The sequence below is a fragment of the Bidens hawaiensis genome, unplaced genomic scaffold (assembly GCF_021521415.1).
Source record: "Bidens hawaiensis isolate Kalapana, Puna unplaced genomic scaffold, B.hawaiensis_p1.1 tig00000820_1, whole genome shotgun sequence".
NCBI lineage: Eukaryota > Viridiplantae > Streptophyta > Magnoliopsida > Asterales > Asteraceae > Bidens > Bidens hawaiensis.
This window is the reverse complement of record NW_027491048.1, coordinates 2,238,072-2,258,839: the sequence shown is the minus strand read 5'-3', so window position 1 is coordinate 2,258,839 and position 20,768 is coordinate 2,238,072. Positions and strand designations below refer to the sequence as shown.

Sequence of the window (20,768 nt, the reverse complement as noted above, 5' to 3'; positions counted from 1 at the left end):
AAGTATAGAAGTTTTATAAATAATTTGGTATAGTTTAGTGTGAATGTTTCTAAAACCAAGTTTATTTTATTCTTTAAATATGTTTCAATAATCATAGACAGTCTTTAACTAAAAACATGTTCTATTTCTTATAATTTCTTTCATTGGGGACATTGAAGCAGCCTAATATAATGATTTCTCAAGATATGCATACACAAACACTGAACAAAGATAGTTCATTTTCGCATTACTTCTCTACCAAATTACCATATGTATAAGAAAAGTAACACAACACAAATAACGCAAAAATACTCGCTTTACGCTCTCAAGATATTACATAATTTAAGCCGCCGGACTAACATTCTCTTCTTGACGAGGCGATTAAATAACAATACCTGTCGCACCGCATCAGGGATTGAAAATACTCGAGCCACCAACGTCAAACGTGATAAGTATAGATATACTCGTAATCACAGCAAGCCAAAACAACACTTGCCCTGCAAACAAAATACACATTTTGGTCAATCAAAAATAAAAAACGTCGACTAAATCTCGCAAAATACACCAATACGGTAAATACCTCTAGAGGTACCAGTACCACTCTCGGAAGTTGAAATGTCGGGTGCTGACGTGGCACCACGTGACGTCTCCGTTGACTCTGAGTTCTTAACATCGGTAGAATTAGAATATTTAACATTACTTGTTTCGGAAGCAACAATGCCTTGAAACTCTTCACTAACAAGTAACGCTGCTAAAACATCCATGAAAGCTTCTTTGTTGGTCCCACTTGAGAAATCATTTACACGCTCCCCGTACATGACAGCAGCTTGTTCTAAGTCATAAGATAGCTCATCGTCCGATAGATCAGAATCTGTAGTAACCGTGTCTGTTTTTTCATCTTCTTCATCTTCAACGTACGCTTTATACGTGAGCCGAAGTAGTATCTCTCCCGCGTTTCCTTTTCTAAATAATCCCCAACCACCTCGAAGCGCCACAATTCTGTCGGTTGGTACCGTGTCTTTCAATGATCCTAAATCAACCTGGGAAAAAAATTCACGAATGTTATTTTATGCGTATTTAAATTATACTTCTTTTTTGTTGAAGTTCAAAGTTACCTCCCCTGTGCCGATAGTCGTATATGCAAATCCAAGATTATCTTTCACTTGAATCGACAATTTCTGTTTTCTAGGATTTGTAACCAGCATGTAAAAATCCTGAAAGGAAAGACACATTTATATAGGTTATTAAGCTTGAAAATGAATCAAACGTATGTAGCAGCAGCTCTGTTTGTGTTTGTTTAACACTTTAACTTTAAACGAACAAAACGATCGAACACCAACAATTAATAGGACGGGGTTTTCTTGTTCGTCCGTTATAGAAAATGAACATGTTCATATTCGTTCATGTTCGTTCGTTAACAGTATAAATGAATGGTTCACAAACGTAACCGAACGAACATAGTTGAACATAACTGAGCAAAAACTAGTTAAAAGTAATGTGCAGACCAATGTGTTGGGCCTAAAAGTTATTAAAACTAATCTACATTGTAATGGGCCAAAATATTTTAAATGAATATATTAACGAACGTAAAGTAACGAGCTTAAACAAATGTAAACGAACAAATATAAATGAATGTAAACAAACTAACATAAACGAACGTAAATGAACGAACGTTCACACACATATATGAACAATTTTTTTTGTTCATGTTTGTTCGTTTATTATATAAGCGAGCATAAACAAACTTCCGTCGAATGGTTCGTGAACTGTTCACTGCACGTTCCGTTCGTTTACAGGCCGGTCGGTTATTAAATTTTCAACCGTTTAAAAATGTGCAGATTATAATTCAAGACGTCACCTGATTCCATATTGGCTCACCGGGAGGCCCGATAACTGTCGTTTGACTGTTCTTTTTGCTTCGTATTACTTGATCTCCGAGTCTTAATATCACATACGGATCCGTTTTTGCTAAATAAAAACGAGGCAAATTTTTAAATAATGAAACATTTTGGAGATTAAAATAATTAGATTTGAATGTTCTGAGGCACGATATATACCAAAGAACGCGTAAGAGAGTTTGCGGGCATCAACAAGAGTGACTGATAATTCACCGACAAAATCTTTATTTCCTTCTTGCATTTCTCCAGTCTTGAAATCATTTCTGACCGGACCGACTAATTTTCCCTTTTGAAAGTCTAATACGATCTTCTTCGGACGAACAAATAACCGTGGTAAATCCTCCGTCAAAAGTTTCGTCAAAAACCTTAAATTTCATGCAACATTTAATTAAAAACTGTAATAAATAACTAAGTTAAAAAATATTAATATAGAAATTAGAACAAGAAGAAACATCACTTACATGGAGAGAACAGGAATGGCTGATGTTGCATCAATCCATGCATGAAAAAAACATGTTATTATAATAATATAATTATAATAAAAGTTATAAAGGCATAAATAAAAAGCCATACCCATTAAGTTAAACAAGCGAAACGGTGACAATTCAAATTTTATTTTTGGAAGTGACACAAAAGCCCATGAAACTGCTCCCACATATGGCTCGGTTGGAATTAACCGCAGTTTAACCCAAAGTTCTCCATCAATGTCAAAATCTCTAACGCCCACCGGCACCTTAATTGGAATGATGCCAAATTTTAGTGACAGCATTAAAAGCATACGCGCACCGCCAGTGTATCGGAGTCCTATTTGGTACCTTCATAATAACATCAAAACAAGTCAAATAGATTATGCTAGTAGCAAAATAATAAAAGAAATAGTTTTTCTTCATAGTTCATCCATATTCCATAAGATACATAAATATTAGAGTAAAATTACACTTTTTTCGTTTTATGTTTAAAATGTTTGCATGTTTCATCCTTTTCACTAACGAGCATTTCGTGCGCAATACACATGGGGGCAATTTAGTCATTTTACAACAAAAACGGTAAAATAATCAGAAAAAATAAAAAACTTACTGCAAATCATTAACGCGACGAGAAGTTCTACGTTCAACATTCCTAACCGAAAGCGGCTCGTCCCCCAACGAGAACTGCTTAATCTCAACTCTCTCAACATAATCCGGTTTCTGCAAGTTATCGATAACTGGCTGCAGCAACCCAATAACCCAATTCTCGAGCCCACCTCGATAAACCTTCCACAACTTCCCTAACACCATATTAACCCACTCAACCGACTCCTTCCTCTGCAAATCCTTCTCAAGAAACAACGAAAAACTCGTGGGAACCTGCGGCCACGTCCCGGGCGCCTCGTCATTTCTCGACTTATTCCTTTTCCTCGACGTCCACAACTTATCAAACACAACTCCAACAAAAAAGAAAAACACAAACAACCCGACAATGTTTCGGTTAATCGGAGGCGAAGGGATCGGGTGTATCACTCCGAGCTGAGTCCTGAGCTTATCGACAATCGGGTCTTCGATAAAGTTATTAAATTTATTCAAAGATTCAGACAATGAATCATCAGTTTCCACCAATTTATTCTTCTTTACATTATTGGGACCCACACAGGCCCAAATTAGGGCAAATCTTCTTCTTCTGCAAACCCTAATTGTACCAAATTGGGGGTTTCTATTACATGGGCAATTAGATGATGATAGCCACAGAATCTTTGAGAATTTGCAGGCGGCAGATGATGATGATGATTGGGTTATCATTAATATTAATATGTGTCCAGTAATTGACACATATGGGGATTGAAGTGAGATGCATACGTTAAATGAGCCCTAATTGAACTACCCAGATGATGTAATTGAATAAAGATTAGTAATTTGATGTGGGTATTGAAGAAAGATTAATAAAAACATAACCTGTATTAATTTTCTTGAGAAATTGATGAGATTGGTGTACTGTGAATAATAATGATATTACAGTAAGTTGGCGATGAATTTGTCATCACGAGTTGAGGTTCATGAAAAATTGAAGAGATCATGTTACTGTTACCCACACGTATTAAAATAATATTTTATTTTTTTTTGGCAAAAACTAGTGGTTACAGTATTTTTATAACTATTCAAAGATGACAGTTCTTAAAAGTTTTTTCTTTCTTTATTCTCTGGTATATACTTTATGATGATAAATTGTTTGGTGAGGATAGATTATTAGTTTATAGATAAACTGGTGTTTGTTGACGTGAATTTGATCAGTTTTAGTTACATGTATGTGTTGTTGTACTTGAACTAAAACCAAAAGAATATAAAAATTCAAACGTTGGTAAAACCCGGACTGATGTTGCTCCCGGGCGTTGAGGTGGTGAGCTTATACAAATTCGGTCGATTTCCATCGCGTTCATTATGGTACCATAAATAAAACAAAAACAAAATCGACAATAGGTAGGTTTTCGTTGCCGAAACAAAAACATAATGCGGTGAGTATATGCGAATTCGGTTTGGTTTCCATCGCGTTCGTTATGGTACTGGAACTAAAACTAAACACTAAACAAAGAAAAATAAAACAAAAACAAAACTAGCATTCGATTGGCTTTCGCTATGGATGTAAAACCTTGACGTTGATTAAACCCGAGCGTGTCTGTCCTGGGCATTGCAGCACTGATTCGACACGAATTCAGTCGGTTTTGGTTACGTTCGTTATTTTACCGGAACTAAAACAAAAAAATTGGTAAACCCGATCGTTGGTAAAACCCGAGCGTTGACGGTCCCAGGAGTTACAGAGACTAGTCGATACGAATAACCGTATAAAAATCAAATTTAATACAAAACAAAAAAAAAAGTAGCCAATTAGGTGCCGCAAAGTGGACCAAACTTCTAATTTATTTTAGACAGAATTACAAATTTTGTCCTTTAAAATAAGACGAATTACGGTTCGTGTCCTTTTCTTAGTTTCCTTGAAGGCGGTGTACTTTAAACTTTTTTTTCCTACAAGTTTTGTCCTTTACGCTAACTGGGTTAGAAAAAGTCAGTTAAATCCCATCACGTGAGGCGCATGTAAGGGTAGTTTTGTCCTTTCATATATCTCTGCAACTAAACCCTTTATCAGTCTTCTTCTTACTCCATCTTACTCCGCCGGCAATGCTACCGGAATCCACAAACAAACCACCACCACAATAAACCACCACAATGTCACCACCAACCAATCGCCATCTAACCACCACAAAAATCGCCCACCGACAAACAATCGCCATCTAACCCACGACCCAGAGACCGTCGTCCGTACTGCCTGCCTCTCCGCCACCGGTTCCATCGCCACCCACGTCACCACTCACCTCTCACAAACCCTAAACTTTAACTGCAATCTCTCTACCACCACTTCGCAGATCTGAAAAATCGAAATCGCAGACTGGACGGGTTTCCGGCCACCATTACGGCAGCAGCTACGGCCACCATTACGGCAGTCGGTTTTCCGGCCACCATCGCCATCGCCGGAATCACCATCGATCCCTAGACTCACCATCGCCGTCACAGTCGCCGATATGAGGGTTTCCGGCCACCATTACGGCAGCTTCTACTTCCCTAGAATCACCATCGCCGTCACAGTCGGTTTTTCGACCACCATTACGGCAGCAGCTACGGCGGCTCCGTCGAGGCTGTGGGCGGTAGATTGGTTGGTGAGATTGATGATGGCGAGGTTGTGATTCCGGTGGTGGTGGTGGTGAGTCCGGCGGGGGTGTTTAGGGTGGATTCTGTGATGGGTAATTGGTTGGTGAGATTGATGATGGTGATTGAAGAAGATGTGGTTAGTTGCAGAGATATATGAAAGGACAAAACTACCCTCACATGCGCCTCACGTGATGGGATTTAACTGACTTTTTCTAACCCAGTTAGCGTAAAGGACAAAACTTGTAGGAAAAAAAAGTTTAAAGTACACCGCCTGCAAGGAAACTAAGAAAAGGACACGAACCGTAATTCGTCTTATTTTAAAGGACAAAATTTGTAATTCTGTCTTTATTTTATATAATATTGTCTTGTCTTTCAAATCACCAACGCGATTTGGGCTTAATGCTAGTGGACGAGAGTGGAGCTATACATTTAAACGTGCTCAAAGATGAAAATAGTACTGGGATGGGTAATTTCATGACAAGTCTCCAACTAGACAAATAAAAACAAATTCGTGAGTTTTTCATGGGCAAAATGGACAATAATTGTGGTACAAGGTAGAGATGTTCAAAACGGTTTGGGACTAGGAACCGGAACCGGTTCCAAACCGGTTCCTATATTCAAAACCCCCTTTTAAACCGGTTCCAGGCTCGAACCGGTTAGGGAACCGAACCGGTTCTCCCACCCTCGGACCCTTAACCTATCTACCGGTTCTTACCGGTTCCTAAACCGGTTCCTACACTGTAACCGGTTCCAACCGGTTACAGTGTAAAAATTTTTTTATTTTTTTTCGTTTTTCGTTTGCGATTTGGATTCTAAACTACGATTCGTATTTGTATAGCATGAAAAATAAACAAAACAATTAACATAAAATTCATTTTATTTACTTTAAGAAGTTCAAAAAAAAAAAGGTTACATGTTTTAAAATCTTCAAAAACAAACTAACAAAACATTAAACTTATAAATATAAAGTTGTGACATATTATTTCTAGAAAAGCCTTCTTGTTCGTCGTAATTATTGAGCGGCGACTTCTTCCTCGGAATTACTTGTAGAAATGTCTTCTTGTTCGTCGTGCACTCGAACATCAAGTGGTGTTTCATCTTCGAGAGTGGTTACGTGTTGAATACGATCGATTGAATCCAAGTGATCCTTTAAGCAAATGCACATCTCCACCGACTCCGAATTTAGTCTTGTTCTTCTCACCGATATTACCCTGCCACTAAGAGAAAAGGCGGATTCCGAAGCTACCGTAGAAGCTTGGACGGTTAGTAAATCACGGGCCATGGTGGCAAGAATCGGAAACTCGGTTTCCTTTACCTTCCGCCAAGCCAAAACATCAAAAGTGCCATATTCCTCTTCGGATAAACCGGTAGAGTAATCATTTGCACTATACCTTCCTAGTTCGCTTGAAGGGGTGTTACCCTTTTGTTTTTTAGCCGTTACGTTGCGAACGGTGTTCATAAGGCTAATCATGGGATCTCGTACTCTAGTAGCACTTGAACTTGATGAAGACCCCCCGGCATAGGCATGTGTATGTTTGACCCATATTTATTTAAATAAAAGTCATACATAAATTTAAAATTCAAGTTAAAATAATTTTTTGCCTCTGTTGAAAAGTTTGGGTCAATTTCATGCATATCTAAGGCTGAAAAAATTTCGTCTATCACACATTCAACCCCCGTAACATTTAACATTGAGTTTAAAGCGGCGGCGCAAGTAAAAACCAGTGGCAATTCAAGAAAGTATTTTTTTAATTTAAATTTCATTAGTAATATGATGTTTGAAAACATTGGACTTTTATTTTCAAATTCTTTAAGATTGTTAACCATTAAAAATAACTCCGAAAAAACCAAGGGACTTGTCGGATAATACGTTCCCGATAGTTTCGTAGTTGATGTTTTAAAAACTTCAAGAAAAGTCGATAAGTCATTGATAATTTCCCATTTCTCATTTGAAAAGGGGATTGCCAAATCATTCTCGGCAAGACTAGAATGAAACATTTGTAAAGTTTCTCTTTGTTCCAAAGCACTTTGAAACATTATGCAAGTGGAATTCCATCGATGAGGTACATCCCAATTAGCTCCCAAAGCTTTTCTTCCCGTATCTTTACAAAATTTTCTATAATCCATTTGTCTTTTTTTACTTTTCTTAAAAACTTCATGTAGCATTAGTCTAAAATCGTTTATAACCGATGTAACCTCATCCGAAGCAAGTCCGTCTTGCACGATTAAATTAATGATATGTGCAACACACCTTGAGTGAAAAAATACACCATTGCAAATCGGCGTATATTTTAATTTTAATTTATCAACCGCCGATGTATTATTCGACGCGTTATCAAATGCCATTGAAAATATTTTATTTTCTAGTTTATAAGTTTTTATAACATAATCTAAAATTTCAAACAAATTATCTCCCGTATGTGGATACTCAAAGAGTTCGAAAGCAATGGTGCGTTTCATCATTTCCCACGATGACGGGTCTACCCAATGAGCGGTGACACAAAGATAAGATTCGGGTAGACCATGTGGAGCCGACCAAACATCACTAGTTAAGTTTATTCCCGTATTTATATTTTCAAAATATGCAATTAGTACCTCTTTGGCCTTTTTCCACAATTTTAAACAATAACGTTTAAGAGTATGACGACTTACGTGAGTGTATTGTGGTTGAAGCGTATCTCGAATCATGGCGGTTAAGCGAGGGTTGTCGAAGTGGCTAAACGGCAAAGCTTCTTGAATCACAAACTTCGCCATACGATCTTGAACTCGATCAATTTGGTATGTAAATATTCCGCCTTCACTATCCATTTGCGTTTGTTGCGAATCGACGTTCTTTTTCAACGCCTTGCAATACGGTTTTTCGATGTGTTTCTTCAAATTTGAATTCGAAAGTGGGTTTAAATAAACCCCACAAAACTTGCACCGAGCCTTCAATGAATGGTCACTCAATTCAACCAAATCCCAATTGCACCAAATCTCTTGATTACGATTATGAGATACAATACGAACGAAACTTGGTTCGGCGTTGGAACCTTGACCAACCGATGATTGTGAGGCAGCCATAACAACAAATATGAATATAGAAGAAGAGAAAACAAGAGATTAGAGAACTCAAAACGTTGTAGCGTTTTTTTGTATTTTTTTGCGTTCGGGTTTGCGTTTTGAGTGTTGTGATGAACCCATGACACCAAATACCTATTTATACTAGTAGTGGGGTGCTTGGGGGAGCCAAAAAACGGCTATTTTTGACCCCAACGGTCAAAAAACGGCCAAAAAAACGATTTCCAACGGTTTAATCGATCCAACGGCTAGAACCGGTTCCTAACCGGTTCCGGATGGAACCGGTTCGGTTCCGGTTCCTACCTGCCCCCACTCAGAAACGCAAGAACCGGTCACGGATCATCGGGTTGAATCAGATAGGGTCCGGTTCCTACCAAAAGCGGGTAGGAACCGGTTCGGTTCCGGTTCGGGTCCACCGGTTCGGTTCCAGGAACCGGTTTTTTTGATCAACTCTAGTACAAGGGGCCGGATGTTACGATTAAATGACGGGAAATTTTGAAATCTAATCTCCTGTAGACTTGGAAAAACGTTGTTAAAGAAAATGTTTTTATTAAGCTGCCATTTTTTAACATGTTATGAGCAATAACTGTTTTTAGGATGTGAAGAAAATAGAATAAGTGGCGAGAGGAATATATTGTGTTATGAAAAGATGAAGCATAAGAGAGGTTTTTTCAACTAATCTGCTTGCTTCTATACCCTTTAATCTAGATATTTTGCTTTGAATATACCACTTAATCTAGATGTTCATAGCAACATGTGGCTTGAACCGAATAGGCGAATACTATTAAATCGAGTATATGATAAACACATAGTAAAAAACGCAGTTCAATTGCAAAGTGTTTTGTACGCTGGTTAATACTTGGATTGGACACGCTTAATATGTAGTGTCAACATTGTCGTACCATAAATAAAAGGGGTCTACAAAGGGTAGCACATATATAATCAAGCGAAGCTCGGGCTATTTGTAATGGCAAAAACCTCTAGTCAACTCTAACAGGAAAACACCCTGCACATTGCTCCCCGGGGCGCTTTTGTGAGACTTTTTCTGTCTTCATGACAATGACATGACGGAACATTGCTATTATGAATGCCCTCAGAAGGGGTGTGAGCAAAAGCAGAATACAATAATGAAATATGCCAGAAAATCTGTTACAAACCGAAAAGTTGTTTCTCTTGAATCTAAACCTGGAAAGTTTGGTATCAAGCATAATTTCTAGATACGTAAAGTCCATAGGTAAGTAAGTTCAACCAACTTCAGCACTCCGAAAGTGATATGCACAAATCCAAACACATTGTTCGGTAGGACAATATCGCTTTAACAATAACGATCACCAGACCGGAAGCAATAACTTTAAGTTTCAATTGTCATTTTCAGCCTACTTTAGCTATTACTTAAAACCAACACTCGTCTCATCAACAATAACAGGCAATGACAACAATATGCACCAAGAAAAAAAATGGCTGTACTTTTCAAGTTCAAAGTTTGTCAAAACTTACAAGTCTCATGCAAAAGCCCCGAAGAAAACTCTATTTGCAAAACAAAACAGCAATCTGTAACGATAGCGTTTCTCCACATGCTTATCAAGCTTTAAATCCTACCAACAGCGCCTGTTTTGACCCGATACCCAACTTGCTCATCTTGTAAATACTAAAAAAGGTACCTCTAATCAAGAAACAAAGCTTCCAAATAGTCATCAACATAAGCAAGGCACGGCCAATGATCCGTTCGGATCCTAACTAGGGTTGAGTTAACCCCAACTTCCATTTGGAAAAGAAGATGAGACGTTGGAGGAAGAAATATCAAAATATGAAACCGACCCATGTTTCTTTTATTAATATTAAGATTACTCCCATTTTCATCATCTTCTTCATCATACTTAAGATAAAGTGGGCCCTCAATCGTACTCGAATCAACAGCAACAACATCAAGACCAGTGCCAGAAGCATCATCAACATCATCGTTCCAAGTAGCATCACTTATGATCCCTCCATCCTTAACAATATTAACAAGCTCTTCACCAATAACATTGACAACAAAAGCCGATAAATTCTTCTCAACCGCCTGAATCAAAGAAGTTGCTGAAACTTCTAGAAACTTGACTGATCGCGTTCCGTTGACAGCTGTAAATCCTTTACCTCCTTTTAAAAGAAACGTCTCTCTTGCAGTGCTGGATGAACTACTACATGCTTCCCATAAAGCATTAAACAGACTTACATAATATCTAGGTACTTCATCATCATGAATGTCGTCTGGAACTAAGGCTTTAAGAAACATGTCCTCGATGCCTACAGTAATACTCTGAAGGTGACCACTGATGATCTGACCATTTTCTGCATTTGCTTCTATGGACACATCGACAAGGCCCGGAGTCGGTTCTCTCGGTTGTAGTTCAATCAAGACACGAGCATTAAAGCATTCTTCTTCTTCCTTTTCTTCTACAATACCATTGCTTACAGGAACAATATCTAGTGAATCATTTTGACTTTGCCCAGAAGGTATGTCGTTTTTGGTGGGTCCCCCAAGAAGAAACGGTATGCGGTACGGTTTAATTGACCCGAATGGTGCTGAAGAAGAAAACTTGAGCACAGTAGCATACAATGCAGGATGTAGAGCATCCATCTCAGCAGATCCATTACTTCCCCATACCCGATTGAACGGTTCAGATTCAAACCTCAAGGTACATGGTATTCCAATTTTGATGCCCGGCATGTATCTGAAATCAGGAATCAATGAAAAATGTTTCCTCAATACTTCAACAATTTCTGAAACTTTAGAATCTGTTACACGCAGGGATTGATTGGGTCCTTCAAGTGCAGGGATGATCGGGCTTTCGGTACTGTTATCAGGTGTTTCCGGTTGCCACGATGGGGCATTATTGTCTGTGATGACTTCCATATAATAGGGCTTCTCACCATTAATGTTTAAGGAAGTCAAAGACAAGGACCATGATTGTTTGACCAATAGTGGTATAACTCGTTCAAGGTGGATATAGGATGAAATATTTTTTGATTTTTTAGAATCATAAGAAACCCTAGGAGATTGAACAGTGAAGAACGGGGTGGAGTGAGAAGATGGAAGCTGATCCTCAGCGCTAAGTAAGTGTCTGAGCTTCTTTCCTGGTACACAAAGCAGCATTCGCAAGTATATTCTGCAAAAAGAAAAAATCAAATCAGTTTTGGAAAATGATGGATAACTAATGATGTTTTGTGTAATATCAATTATCACGATTATTCGAATGCTTTGGGTACCTTGCATTGTCGCGGACCTCAAGATCTGGAAAATGAAGGCAAGTGAATGCAAGGAGACGAGATAGTCCAAGGAAGATTTTAGAACTCTGGTGGTGCATCAATAACGTTCGACACAAAACGAGAACCTTACTTCCCTGAGACCATGATCTTAATCCTGAATTAAGCCCGTGTTTTTCGATTAGAATACTCATGTATTTACCAAGTAGATTTAGCAGTCCACCTGGCGGAACCGTTTCATTTTCAGCAATTTTTCCAAAAAGTGGGAAGTAAGAGCCCAGTCGATAGTCAACTTTGACTTTTGGAAGCAAGTGATTGTCGAATGTCTGAAGCAGTTGCTCTCCTAAAAAGTGGTGTGTGTGACACTTTAGCAAGCGGTTAATAAAACCAGCCATAACAGGAATTAATCCCTGAGACTCTAATGTCATAGTCACTAGCATCCTCTGGCATAATGAAAGATAAATGCATAATAAGAATACAATACCAATACATATAATCTTCCATAATCCATATGATATGAAATGACTTGAAAACACCACAAGCTGCCTCTTTAATAATTCGTACGACCACCTTTCAGATATTTATATCAAAAACAGGTTAAATATGGTTTGTAACGTGGATTTCCTCATAAACAATATAAAACTGTTCGCAAATCGCAATAAAGAGTTTTATATTGTTGGGACCAGCTTTACATTGTTTTATAACAAATCCAGTTCAAAAGGTTAAATTAACCAATTTGCATTACAAACATCAATACAGAAACAAAGTAGATACAAATCTTGATGTAATCCTTCATCTACTTTTTATTAGTTCAATGCTTAGGCCCTCTTGCAAACATTCAGATGACAGGTGATTTGATCAGCATGACCTTTGCAGTTTGCATACACCGATCGGTAGTGTGTGTGTGTGTGTAACAAGGAGGTTGTCAAAAGATGTAACTAATGAGATCAATTAGTGAAGCATACACCAGTAGTCTAGCACAAACAGGGGTTGATAGGAATCATTCATTAGTCCAGTTTATTAGTTTGCTACTTTGTTCAAGTTCATTGTCCAATATACTTTGTTCAAACTTAACTAGCTGGCAATGTACAATAAAAGAACGGTACTGAATATTATTAAACTATCAACATATAGAGTTGCTAATCATTTAAGAACAGTACTAATCCTAGGCTTTCTAACTTACGATAGTACAATAGTAGATTTACATATATATGATATATATTATAACATTATTACCTAATAAAAAATGAAACACAGCTATGAAAGGTCTTACATTGTACCTCTGTAGCATGAAATATTGTAGACTCCACAAGACCTCTAGTGGAAGAACCAGTATCAGAATGAGAAGATTCACCAATCACAAGTTTATGAAACGTGCGAAAAGCAACAGCCGTTTCAGTACTCCATGGCGGCAACCACTTAAAACCAGATACTGACTCGAGACCATCTTCAAACAGCTTCACAACAGACCCTTCATAACCGCCTACATTTGAAACCGCTTCACCATTTGCATCCGCCACACTAGACTTATCAAGTAAAATCGAGCAATACACAATCAAATCAAGCTTCAACGCTTTCAAAGCAAGCGGATCAAACACAGTCGGGTAAAACCGTAACGCTGTTCCATAAATTTTCTCTTTATTCACCTTCCTCTTCAACACCACCAGCCCCATGAAACCTAACAACCAGTGAAGCGCAAGCAATCTAAAAACTAAAGCATTCTGCGTCTCTCTCGAAACTAACGACAAGCGTCTAATAACCTCGTCTTCATGTCCACTAAACGCCTCCGGAAACTGCAAATACATCCCTAAATACGCATGACAAAGCAACATATCACTCATATAAAGCAATCCCGAAAACTGCACCTTCAACAAACTCGCCTGCAACTCCAACGCCACCGCCACCGGCATCACAACCGAAATAAACTCAAACAATCCAAACGGCGTCAAATACTGCGGCCACTCAAGCAAAAACGACATCACTCTCCTCAACTCCTTCACCCCTAACCCAAACCCTTCCCTCCCCAAACTCCCCTCAATCAAAAACTGTGGCACGTTAAACGGTACCAACGGAACTGAATTACTACCAACCGAAACATTCACCTTCGTAACCACTATCCCGTGCACCACATTCGCTAACATCAACACGTAACTTTGCGCCACGTGACTCTTCTCACTCTGACACAACTCCCACAAATTCCCAACCGTTTCCGATAACAACCCGGGGCACTCCTTTTCCAACTCTCGTAAACACTCGCACGCCACGCCGCGTAACTGCCGGTCTACCCCGTGGTTCGGCCGGTTAATCAACATCAACAATACCTCAACCAAACCCTCAAGTTGACTTACAAAAGTCAAACTACTCTTATTATTATTATCGATACAGACTAATATGAAAACAGATGTAACGGAAACAACTAACTGTTCTTTAAGTGAGTAACTGAACGAAACGGTGTCGTTTGGGGAACTGATGACCTGGCGGAGGGTATCGAGGATGCGAATTAGGGTTTGTTCGGTGGTGGTGGTGACGTGTTCTTCAAGGAATATTATTATTAGGAGTTTGAGGTTGACTGAGAGGTCTTTACGGAGGATGGAGGTGAGAATGAGATCGAGCAACGGTTGACCGGTGTAGTTTAAAGTGATCCAACGGTCACGGCGGGATCCGCCGTACTGGTAGTCGTCGATTAGGATCTCCCATTCCTGTGGTGTTAGGGGTTTTAACGGTGCCGGTGCCGGTGCCGGAGTGGTGTCCATTTTGGGTGTGGTTAGTTCGTTTGAGATGAGTAGTTAGTAGGATATAGAGAGGACGGTACAAAATATTGTTTGACGGAATGTTCGTTTATTTAATAAACGAAATGAACGAACATGAACACATATTATGTTTGTTATTTTATGGTCATTAAGGGTGTTTATAGTTCGGTTTCAAACTGTGAAACCGTTCAAACCGGTCTTCAGTTTGGTTTCGCGTCGGTTTTCTTCTTTGAATTTCGGTCGGTTTCAAAGTTTTCAAACTGTATCGAACAGTTTGGTTTATGGTTTATACCAAAAAACCGGCCGTATAAACCAGACTGGAGCGTAAACTCTAACATTATTTTTTTTGTTTTTAATATATTTTTTATGTAACGTCTAATAAATTAGGAATAGGAAATACGTGTACAAGTTAATTGTCTAATTCAAAATTAAAGATACTCTAATACTCTAGATTAAACTGAATGAGCTCTAATAGACATTGAAGGAGAGTAAAGAGAAAGCTGTATTTAAATTACTTAGATTTAACATTTTAGTTTTAAAACATCTTATTATATAGTCTTAGATGTTGTGTAGAAGTGTAAAACTTTTAAATATAACAGAAACTAACAAAACTAGATGGAACAAACAGTAACTTGGATTAACACTAAGTTTCGTGTCTAAATATTAATTTATTTATCGGTTGATTATTTCAAAACGATTGATATATTATGTGTTTTTCGTAAAGGCGTAGCAAAATCAAACCGTGAAACCAAACCGAATTGTTAGTAATGGTTTGGTTTGGTTTGGTTCGGTTCGGTTCGGTTTTAGTTTTCAACAGTACGGTTTACGATGTTAAAAAACCGTTACTAACGGTTTGGGTCCGGTTTGACCTAAAACCGTCAAAACCAGACTGTAAACACCCCTAGTGTTCAAGAACGTTTGTTTATGTATTAATAGAAATAATTTAATATAATCTGGATGAAATGAGTCTACTTAAATGTTTTATATTTGTTAATATGTGTTCATTTATATATGTTCATATACATTAATTTGTGTTCGTTTATCTTTGTTCAGTTATGTTCATTTAGAGTTTAAACAAACGAACATAAACGAACACAAATATTCAGTTTTAAAATAAACGAACATGAACATAAATATTTGTTTGGTTAAGTGTTTGTGTTCATTTGAAGTTAAATGAACGAACATGAACATGCCCTTGTTCGTGTTCGTTCGATTTGTTTGCAAACTTTCATTATTCACATTGACGGATACATGGGTCTTAATCTCTAGCTCCTGCCGATTTTATTTGTGTTTGTTTATGTTCGTGGACACATTTATTTTCTTAATGAATGAACACAAACATAAAATCAAATTCGGTAAGTGTCTGGGAACCATTTTTAAACATATTCAAATTTTATAATTTGTGGTTGTTATTGGGTAGTATAGATCAAGTGTTGAAAGATTTGTGAGCTGAGGATGCAAGTGGAAAAGGGTTGGTTTGGTTTAAAGCATAGCTAAAAAAAGACTCATGAATTTTTTTAAAGTTCAAAGGTTTGTGTGCTGCTTTTGACCGATGCGATCAAGAGATCGAGCAGGGGGTGGTATCGGACTAGATTATTGCCACGGCTGACTCATGAGCCAGCAAAATAAAGATAGTGTTTTAGGCCCGTACTTAGTTGAGGCCTCCAAATTAAAAAAAAAAGTATATGTAGATATATTATTAATCGACATGTTAGAAACAAATATGTCTATTGGTCTAGTGGTAAGTTTTTGTGGTGTTCAAGACTCATTGTCAGCACATTTTTCTTGTTTTTTTAAAACAATTGTTATAAAAGGGCCACAAAATTTTATTTCAATTTAGGCCTCCAAAATCGTTGAGCCGGTTCTAATTATTGCATATAATAGACAAGCTAAATCCGGGCATGGTGTGATCGAAAAAAGATGCATTAAAATATTAGAGGTCGAGATTGAAAGTTAAATGGACGTCAGAGGGGATGAAAATAATTAACGGTTCAATCAATGTGACGTTAAAAAAAACTCGGTGAAGGAAAATAGGTTGAAAGTTGGAACTATTCTGGCACATTTCTACACTTAAGAAATAGGATTAGCGTTGGTTAATAACTCAAAATTTGGATTATTAAAATCTAGTTTTCCTTTGTTAATTGATAGGTTTTGAACAAAATCCCAATGCGTGTAAGAATTTTACGTTGATATGCTTTAAACGCGTGATGTAAAGATGAAATAACGTGCTTTAAGTGTTTTTATATTGTGTGTTTTACTTGTTTATATGGATCGAACACAAGTACTTTAATTGGTTTTATGTTTATAGGTGATCGGAGCTTAAAGGAGCGAATTTGGAGCATTCATGATGGAGTGTAAATGAAAGTAATGATATATGATATGATAGAGAATTGAAATACGATGACGTAGCCGCAAACGGAGAGGAAAACGGAGTTGAAATGAAGATTTATGAAGAAAACGATGTTTTCGTGATGTAGTCGCCGTAAGGCAATGACCAGAGGCTGTAGGCTACGGTGGTCAGGCCATAGGCTACGACCAAGTCTGATGGAAAATCATTTTTTCTTGTTTTTCTTTCATATTTAAGTCTAATTAAACCCTAAATCGATGAGGCATCATACCCTAACATACTTGGGCGAATTTGGGGCCATTCTCCACCATCATAACACCATCCAACCATCATAATCATCCATGTTATCATCCTTGCAACAATCAGTGAAGCTATTCAAGATCAAGATGCAAGGCTAAACCGTTCTTGACCATCTTCGGGAGTAGGGTTGTGTTTGTAAGCAAGACTTTTTTTGATATTTGAATCTTTACATTGGAACTAGAGTTGATCAATCATTCGGTTGATTAACCTTTTATGTTTGTTTATGCATTCAACAGTTTTTCGTAATTGAATGTTTTGTGATTTTATCAGTTAATTGATTTGTGATCATCAACTTTTAGGATTAAGTTCTTTGAGCCATTGACCCGTTTTTCTTTAGCCATTAAATCACTTATATTTATCAAACCATAAAACTAATAATCAATTAGGTTATTATTTAACTAAGCCAATTGTTAGGATTAAGTTATGACGATCAGTAAGGTTAAATTTATAGTCTTTTGATTACACGTGTAATCAAACGAGTTTTCCAAATAGGTATAATCAATTGGTCTAGTTTGCTTCACAACGTGAAACCCGGAGTTGGTTACTTTTTCTCTAATTGTTTCACAACCAAATCAACATTTAATTTGTTTGACATCGTCTGTCAACCTAACATAATTAGTTATTAAGTATTGAATTTAATTAGCATTTTCCACTGATTCCCTGTGAATTCTACACCTTACTTGCTCTTGCTAGTAAAGGTATTTTATAAATGTTTTTTATTGACCTTTCGACATCGATCAACGCATATTAGAGGAGACGGAGTCGAGGAGAGCCGTGAAGAAGCCAACACCGGCTGGAAAAACATGAACACCACCCCCGAATCCGAGGTTTTTTTCTTTCAAAAAGCTCATATATAATCTAGATGAAACAAGCATTTTCGAAGCCATCAAAATTTCAAAAATACATGCGAGTTTTTGTTTTCTTTGGACCCTTTAAAAAGTTTTGTATGTGGGTGAGGATGTTTCATTCATCCATCAAACTTTAAAACCCATTTTTCAACTAATGCCAATAAGTGTACTATTTCAAAAAGATGAAGTCCACATGACTTATGTCTTTAATAAAGCAAAACATATTGTCAGTGTAAAAAGCCACAAAGACCGGAAACATGACAAAAGGTTGATGGTGATATACATGCCATGACCAACAATAATACTAACATAAAACTTATATTTTATCAATTAAGAATTTGTTTTATATATTTCTTGTAAATGTTTTATAAACTTACACAATATATACAATATTATAATAAAGATGAAATAGAATTAATGTCCCAATAACATTAATTATATCGCAAAGAATATATAAAACATTTCATAACATACTCGTTACATGCAATAAACCAATAATATAAATACAATTTATATATCTCACCCCTCTGTACAGTATTGGTGTTTGAAACTTTGAATGATAAAGAAGAAATAGAAACAACTCTCGGGATGCCCTGTTTGTTTTTATTTACATAGGCTTTTTAAGTGGGACTTTATTGAAAGGAATCTACTTTTATTTGAAATATCAAAATGACAATATCATCTACTTTTAGCAAACATAGAAAAAATATAAGAAACCTCCAACCTATAGTTTGTTAATTTATATTTTTTGATCTCGTAAAAACATATGAATTCTTTTAGTTATTTATTGTTTTAATTTTATTATATTCACTTTATCATGTTTTTTAAGTATTTTGTTGTAACTTACCTTCATACAAAAAGGAAAACCTTAAAACAAATATTGATCAGTATTAATGTCTAGCATAGAGTTAACAACTTAAAATCGGTTAAATGGTTGTACACCAATGAAAAAAATAACCTATTTTTTTATACATTTTTGCAAGTAAGAATTACATTGTGACCCCATGTCATAAAATCTGGTTCCGTCAAAAGTAGATGATGTTTAGGATAAATTTAACAAAATAAAAATCCGTTTTTTGTGTTTCTGTAATCATTTTTTGTGTGCCACAACCATTAGCGTTTTTATTTAGTTTTTGAACTTGAAAGTTGCTTCCTTGGACTTCAAATGTCAAGCTTCACCTGTTTTTTATAATTTTAGAGCTTCAACTTCTTCATATTTACATGAAGTAACTTATTTGATGCATTTAAATGTTATAAAATTTATATGCAGGTATGCTAAAATTTACTTTACAAAGGTTGAATTTTCGATGATCAACGAGTAGGCTACTGATTCTCTAAAACCCAAACAACCCGACCTGTAAAAATCTAAACTTGAGAAATAGTTTCTTTTTACCTTTTATATTTTAACACAATGTGGTTTTTAACCATAATTGGTTACTGTTATATAGTAAAACTAAATGTATCGTCGGATGAGTTTAGGGTCTATTTGGATAATCAATTGCGGTGTATAGTAAAACTAAACTATAAATGCTAAATTGCAGCACGAATGAAAGCTCAAGGATATTTTGATTAATGAATAATTTTTCAGGTTACACTGCTTTAAATAGAAAAAGAAATACATAAATTAAGGAACAAACTAACGGCCTCAAGGGGAAACCTCTTGACCAGTTATTCAGCAACTACTTTTTCGCCAAACGGCACGACAGCGAGGAGCCGGTAAAACCGGGTGAGATCATGACTCGAACCCTGGCAAGCCAGGGTCATCCCTCATATCTCCTATATAAATTGGTGGTAGTGAGGTTTGAACCCTCTACCTCTCACTTGTATAGTGAATGCTCTACCATTGAGCCACAACCAATTTATTATTCAACAACTACTAACTAGAATAAAGGAAACTTGGCTATGACTTATTCAACAGCTTTTGCTTCCACATCATATCACACGTCATCACTAATTACATCTGTTAAAAAACGAATAAGTCACCGTATGCCAAAAGTAAAACCCATGCCCATGGCCATCCACTGACTCGTGGTGAAGTGGAAAGGTCACGGTCACGCACGCAACATGTGCATCGGTTGCCTTGACAGTCTATGCGAAGCTTGTCTGGGTACCCGGGCAAACCGAGACACCTATCAACGCAGAAATCACACGTACAATTTGTTGTCTTATAATCATGGACATATTCTTTTGCATCTGCATTTTAATTAATTGGAAATTACCAAAACAGAATTAAACATAAAAATCGTAATTATAATTAAAGACTTGTTTATTTCCAAATATTAATTAATTACTTACTACATGTGAGCACAATTCATGTGGGGAATCCGTTGGGGAGCCTGTTTGAAAACCAAAATACGAAGTAGTGTAAAATCATGAAACTAGCATAAATATTCTGGTAAGAAAAAAATGTTTTCACAGTCGGCTTTTAAGTATATTTTCAAGTCGGTCGGTATAAAATTTTTGAAACCGTATTGAACGGTTATTTATCGCTGCATACACACGGATAAAGAGTCCATAGTGTAGTTAGAATTTATGCCATTAATATACATTGTCTTAAATGTTTGTGTTTGGATTTTTCAAATAGATCTTTTGGCTTGATCATATTGATCCATGTATATACCTTAATGTTAAATTGAAGGTATTAGTTACGATTAAAGTCTGATTAA

General features: G+C 36.8%; 2 protein-coding genes across 2 annotated transcripts; both read right to left on the bottom strand.

The window, feature by feature from the left end:
* Positions 1–387: 387 nt before the first annotated feature.
* LOC143540833 (synaptotagmin-2-like) lies at positions 388–3,878 on the bottom strand. Its single transcript, XM_077033809.1, has 8 exons — positions 2,955–3,878; positions 2,451–2,692; positions 2,339–2,357; positions 2,037–2,242; positions 1,838–1,947; positions 1,095–1,193; positions 560–1,019; positions 388–476 (listed from the first exon to the last, which is right to left on the bottom strand). The coding sequence occupies exons 1-8, from the start codon at positions 3,650–3,652 to the stop codon at positions 388–390; spliced, it is 1,923 nt and encodes a 640-aa protein (XP_076889924.1). The 5' UTR covers positions 3,653–3,878.
* Positions 3,879–10,067: 6,189 nt separating this feature from the next.
* On the bottom strand, positions 10,068–14,610 carry LOC143540823 (uncharacterized). The gene is made up of 3 exons (XM_077033802.1): positions 13,138–14,610; positions 11,861–12,300; positions 10,068–11,760 (listed from the first exon to the last, which is right to left on the bottom strand). The coding sequence occupies exons 1-3, from the start codon at positions 14,608–14,610 to the stop codon at positions 10,275–10,277; spliced, it is 3,399 nt and encodes a 1,132-aa protein (XP_076889917.1). The 3' UTR covers positions 10,068–10,274.
* Between the last annotated feature and the right edge of the window lie 6,158 nt (positions 14,611–20,768).

Coding starts and splice junctions, on each gene's coding strand:
- LOC143540823 (XM_077033802.1), bottom strand. CDS start 14,610: ATGGACACCACTCCGGCACCGGCACCGGCACCGTTAAAACCCCTAACA. Junction 12,301..13,137: donor CAATATTTCATGCTACAGAG/GTACAATGTAAG, acceptor TCATTATGCCAG/AGGATGCTAGTGACTATGAC. Junction 11,761..11,860: donor GAGGTCCGCGACAATGCAAG/GTACCCAAAGCA, acceptor TTCTTTTTGCAG/AATATACTTGCGAATGCTGC.
- LOC143540833 (XM_077033809.1), bottom strand. CDS start 3,652: ATGATAACCCAATCATCATCATCATCTGCCGCCTGCAAATTCTCAAAG. Junction 1,194..1,837: donor GTGAGCCAATATGGAATCAG/GTGACGTCTTGA, acceptor CTTTCCTTTCAG/GATTTTTACATGCTGGTTAC. Junction 1,020..1,094: donor CGACTATCGGCACAGGGGAG/GTAACTTTGAAC, acceptor TTTTTTTCCCAG/GTTGATTTAGGATCATTGAA.